The sequence below is a fragment of the Microtus ochrogaster genome, chromosome X (genome assembly GCF_000317375.1).
Source record: "Microtus ochrogaster isolate Prairie Vole_2 chromosome X, MicOch1.0, whole genome shotgun sequence".
NCBI classification, from domain to species: Eukaryota; Metazoa; Chordata; class Mammalia; order Rodentia; family Cricetidae; genus Microtus; species Microtus ochrogaster.
In genome coordinates, this window is record NC_022026.1 from 444,353 (window position 1) to 450,342 (window position 5,990).

Genomic DNA, 5,990 nt, shown 5'->3' on the forward strand with positions numbered 1-5,990 from the left:
TTTGAGTGAGGTAACCCAGACCCAGAAAGACAGTCATCACATGTACTCACTCATAGGTGGTTTTTAAACATAAAGCAAAGAAAGCCAGCCTACAAACCATAATCCCAGAGAATTTAGACAACAATGTGGAGCCTAAGAGAGACTTACATAGATCTAACCTACATGGAATGTAGAAAGTAGAAAAAGATAAGACCTCCTGAGTAAATTGGGAGAATGGGGACCTTGGGGGAGGATTGATGGGGGAGGGGAGAGGCAGGGAGGGGAGCAGAGAAAAATGTAGAGCTTAATAAACATCAATAAAAATGTATAAAAATATATACATAAAAAAGCTATACAAACACGACAGCTAAAGTAGTAAGAGATACACGGAACCATCACTCAAGTCGCTTTGTGGATTAAGCATCCTATTGAGGTCCATAGGAGATATTCAGCATTCTTTATTTGACTACCCTTAATGCATCCTCACAGGTAAATATTTATGATTTCATGCATAAATACTTTTTAAAATGAACAAAATAACAAACCCTTACCTTCAGAACTAACATTAAACTCAGACACTTTTAGACTAGCCTCAGATCTCTCAGCCGATTTCCACCTGAAATTAGGAAAAAAGACACACTAGAAATGGAAACATTTGCATGGGAAGCGCAAAACACTTCCCTTTATTGTTTTGTTTCTAAGATGCTGAAGTCTAGGGTTTCATACCCGCTCTACCACTGAGTTACATCTTTAAGCACAATGTTTCTTTCTTCAAAGGCAGTTGTGGTTTTATGGTCCACACCCCATGGTCCACTTTTGTCAGTACAACCAAACTGTTTCTAATTTTAGACTTAGTCTAATCCGCATCTCATATTCTTTATATAGCCCAGCCCTTAAAAAATACATGTAGCCCAGGCCGTGGTGGCGCACGCCTTTAATCCCAGCACTCGGGAGGCAGAGGCAGGTGGATCTCTGTGAGTTCGAGACCAGCCTGGTCTACAAGAGCTAGTTCCAGGGCTGGAGAGATGGCTCAGTGGTTAAGAGCACTGACTGCTCTTTCAGAGGACCAGGGTCGATTCCCAGCACCCACATGGCAGCTCACAACTGTCTGAAAATGCAGTTCCACCAGATCTGACACCTTCACACCAATGAACATAATAAAGTTAAATAAATCATTAAAAAAAAAAAAGAGCTAGTTCCAGGACAGGCTCCAAAACCACAGAGAAACCCTGTCTCGAAAAACCAAAAAAACAAAAACAAAACAAAAAAAAAAAAACAATGTAGTACAATGAAAAAGATTTAAGCACACATAAATTTGAATCCAGGTCCTGCCCTTATAAATGGTTCACCATGGAGTTAAAATTTTAACTTTAATGTGGGTTAATATGTATTCAATGCTTCAAAAGACTATTGGTGTGAATTAACTAAAACTGTACGAGTTCTAATACATTGACAGCAATAAAGAAAATAGCTAATAATCATACATTTTTTTACTATATGCTACACACAGGCACTAGGATCATTAAATGAGATACTCAATAAATCTTAGTAGAGCAAGCAAGATGGCTCAAGAGATAAAGGCCATTGCTGCCAAACCAAACTGAGTTTGATCCCTGAATCCCCCATATGGAAGGGAAGAACCAACTTTTACAAGCTGTCCTATGACCTCCACTTGTGCTAAGGGCATATGTATATCCCCACACAAAGGAAGGAAGGAAAGATGGAAGACAGGCAGACAGACGGACATAATTATAAGCTGTCCAAACTGACAGAGATATTACCTATTTTTTCCACTAAGGGAACCGATCGCTTCCAGAAGTTTTTGATGTTTTCTTTCTCCATCACCGTCCCCCTAGACTCAGAGGAGGAAACGCCATTAATTAGGACAACGCGAGGAGGGGAAAGACAACTTGGAAATAAGTGCACATGCAAATTTGGGTTCTGGTCGGCAGAGAACAGGAGATTCAGATGAGATATTATATGACCACTCTAATCCAAGCTGGATTTGGAATTAGGGAACTGTTTCAAAATCCAAACACTATATAAGGAATGTAGATCCTTCAATCCATCCCTGACCCAAAAAAAAAAAAAAAAAGACTGTAGATCCTTAGTAACTTGGAATGTCCTAACTGATTTGAAGATAACATCTTAAACCAGGCAGTGGTGACTCATGCCTTTAAACCTAGCACTGGTGGATCCATATGAGTTTGAGGCCAGTCTGGGTGGTTACAGAGAAACCTTGTCTGGAGACTACCCCCACCCCCACCCTGTGTTTTTTGGTCAGCTTAGTGACTGCAAATGAATCTACTGATAATTTAATTATTGTCTGCAGAGAAACCCTGTCTCGAACCCTCCTCCAAAAGAAAACAGTTTAAAATACTGTTTCTGCATAAAAGTGGTTTTTTTTCATACAGAAACACCGACCAACAGTTAAAGTCATAAGCACAGTACTCAAAGTGGCTTTTTATCAGGAGAAACTACCCCACCCCCTTCTGAGACAGGGTCTCATTTCGTAGCCTTGTCCAGATTGGAACTTACTATGTACCCCAGGCTGGCTGCGAAATAATATAGATTCACTGCCTCTGACTCCCAATTGCTGGGTTAAAGGTGTGTGCCACTGAGCTTCATAGAATCCCTTACAAACAAATGAAGACAAGCTCTCGGTTAGCAGCAGAGACGGGTCTCAAATTTCAGATCCTCCTGCCTCAGGCTCCTGAGTTCTAGGATGACTACCATGACCCCTGACCTTTCCTTATCATTAATATCGGTACTGTTTTACACAGAAGGAGGGGAAACGACTTAAGGATTTTGTCAAGGAATTAGGTGTACAATTCAGTCCGCAGATGCTGGAGTTCTAGGTACCCCCCCATATATATATATATCTCCAATCCTTTCCGCTCCAGGAATGCGTTGTTTAATCAGTTCAACGCTGGTCACCCACCTCATCTTCACTGGCGCTCAAGGGGTAGTTGGTTGGCAAATCCACTAGTTCTTCCTGCTGGCTCAAAGCCAGAAGGCTGTTTTAAAAAGGCAACATAGAAATATTAGCACGCGAAATAACCCTTCTTTTAAAAACAGCGTCTCCACCGGCGGTTCTCAACCTGTGAGTCGCGATCCACCGGAGGTTGTCGCAGGATCCTTTTAAGGGAGTTGTTAAAGACCATCGGAAAATACAGATAATTACGATTCATAACTGTGGGAAAGTTAGAATTATGAAATAGCAACGAAAATAATGCTATGGTTGGGGGTCAGCACAACACGAAGAATTGAATTAAACAGTCGCGGCGTTGGGAAGGTTGAGAACCGCTGTTCTAAACCAATTCATTCCGTTTTTTTTTCAGTTCTGAGTAGCCCGAGAAGAGGTGCAAAAGCTCAACAGTAAGAGCACCTTCGGCAATTTGTCAAGACTTTACATTTAGACCGAAGTAAGGCAACACCTCCAAGGTAACAGTAACTGACACCATTCAAATTCGCAAGAAAAAGAATGAACAAAACTCATTAGTGATTGACGATGCTACTGCTGGTCTTTGAGGTAAAGGCAGTTTCCTAATTAACCTTTTAAAGATTCTATTAGCGATTCTATGCATCTTCTACCAGTCCGATGCCTTAATAAATGCATTCAAAATGTAATCTTGATCTTTTGTACCCAGAACTGGGGAGATAGGCGAATAATTGAAACCAACCGAGTACGGGTGTTTAACTAAGGAGATTGGTATTTAGAAAGAGTCTACTATTACTTAACAGAGTATCTCGGTATTTACTAGGCAAACATTACCAAATGGACTGACTACATTTAGATTTTATAACGCTGAGGGGGAACACGTGAAATACCACAGGAGAGGTAATATTGTGGACGACTCTCACACAATTTGGCACAGCCTGTGCAAATCGCGCGTGGCACAGACAGAAAATGGGCACGTGACAAATAAAGGGAAACCAGTAATATTAACTTTGTCAAGAGATAGATCTGATCGACCATTAGGACTAACAGCGTCGCACTTAAAGAGCCGAAAAACAGGCGCAAAATCAACTTAAATTAAGGGGCTTTAAAGGACTAATAGCAGATACATTAACTACTGGCAGGATCTTGAGAGACGGATAACTACTGAGTGTTAGAAGGTGGAGTTTCTCCCCCTAACTCCAGGAAACTCAGCCCTCAGACCCGGGATCTCCCTTTTACTTCTTACCCCTTCGCAGCTTTGGTCGCGTGCATCGCCGTAGCCTGTCTCTCACATGGAACAAGGGCGGAAGCCAAAAAGAGAGCAAGATACTAGCCTGCCGCAAAGCAATTATTGCTTCCGCCAATCAGGCACGACTAGACGCGTCATTTCCGCCCAGGGAGAGGCTGGTGAAGAATTTGAGTCTCTTTAGGATTGGCTGGCATAACGCCCGGTTGCCTGGCTGCAGGCAGCAAGGACGGCGGGCGGGACTTTGCAGTCTCCGTTCTTTTCGGAGTTCTCCAAATTAGCGGTGGCGATTCTCAGACCCTTGATTTTCTTGTTGTCCCAGATGAGTGAGGTGAGGTCGAGGGTGTCTGAGCCCCGCTTAAAGCTAAAAAAACTCCAAAGCCTCCAGGTCCGTGCCCAGCTGAACTGTGTCTCACAAAACTCATCGCTGGCCAGCCTCAGACTCTGTTGTACTCCCGCATAGTGGTCCACATTGAGCCAGAAGGATGGAGGGCACACGAATATAGCAAGTTTCCTCCCATCTTAAGGGAAATCACTTTTGAGTCTATGTACCTGTGATTGAAGCCCACTGTTCCTGCTTCCTATGCAACAAAATGTCATTCAAAAAAGAGTTATTAAATTATTCCTAGCGCTGGAAAGGCAGCGGCAGGAAGATATCTTACATTTCATCCGGGGCTACATGGTGAGAGCCCTTCACACATACACAATGTTATTTCATCCCGGTTGTAGCTCACTGGCAGAGGGCTTGACTCACAGGTACTAGGCACAAGGTCCTAGTCACAGTTTCTCACCTCTTGACGAACTTTTTTTTCTTGTTTGAGACAGGCTGTATAAAAATTCAGGCTAGCTATAAAAACTGGTGATCCTGTCTTAGCGTCCCAACGGTTGGAATTATATGTTTGTGGCATCGCATCGGGCACAATAATTCTTTTTTTATAAACTTATCTATTTATGTATGTGAGTGCATTTGTGTGTGTGTGTGTGTGTGTGTGTGTGTGTGCTCATGACACTGTACACATATGGAAACCAGAGGACAATTTGTTGTCCTTCCACCATTTGACTTCAGGGATTAAATTTAGGTTGTCAGGCTTGAGGTCATCACTTTTGTTCATTGAGCTCCATTGCTACCAGTCTGAGACTTCTTGCCTGAAAACATTCTTGCCATTTCTTTTAGGTCATTTCCATTTTGTTTTCCTCAACTGTTCCACCCAAGTGTCTTATGATCAGTGGCACTCTAATTCTTAAGTAAAATAACACTTCTTGGTCTTTGTCTTCCCAGAATTTGATACGGGATTTGGTAGTTCTTTTTGTTTTTCATTATTCATTCATCATTTTCTAAAAAAATAATTGACTCTGTGTCAGACTTTTAGGAGCTGTTGATATATTGGTGAGTAAAACAGATATATTCTATGGCGTCATAGATCCCATTTCCCAGGGGGCTTTATTAACACAATTTTAATGTTGTTAAAACTCCATCCCAGAGTTCCCTGCCTATTCTCTCCCGGTATCTTAGCTCTGTGTCCAGCTTCAATTTTCTCTGCTGGATACATCTAATATACTTTCCCCCTAAATGATGATGTTCCCTAAAATTCTACTCTCAGTCTTCTTTGTTTGTTCCATATGTCCTTCCTGGGGTATATTGTTTTTAAAACTAATATGTAAACTTCACCAAAGTCTACACTTCTAAGAAAGATGTCTTTCTTAAACTATAGACCAGTATCTGGTTGCCTTCTTTGTTTCCACAACCACAAAAGAAATGACCGGTGACTTCTGCCTTTCCCACAGAATTCTCTTATAATCTTCATCTCTATAACTGGTCAATAA

At 41.7% G+C, this 5,990-nt stretch overlaps 1 protein-coding gene across 1 annotated transcript in view; it reads right to left on the reverse strand.

Annotated features, from left to right (window-relative positions):
* The window catches only part of Utp14a (UTP14A, small subunit processome component), a 24,138-nt gene extending 19,856 nt beyond the window's left edge, over positions 1-4,282 (reverse strand). Inside the window, exons 1-4 of the mRNA XM_005358403.3 lie at positions 4,167-4,282; positions 2,921-2,996; positions 1,761-1,831; positions 531-595 (exon numbers count right to left, since the gene is read on the reverse strand). Coding sequence (XP_005358460.1) covers positions 531-595; positions 1,761-1,831; positions 2,921-2,996; positions 4,167-4,192 — 238 coding nt within the window. The 5' untranslated portion in view covers positions 4,193-4,282. The remainder of the gene's footprint in view (positions 1-530; positions 596-1,760; positions 1,832-2,920; positions 2,997-4,166) is intronic.
* Positions 4,283-5,990: the final 1,708 nt, after the last annotated feature.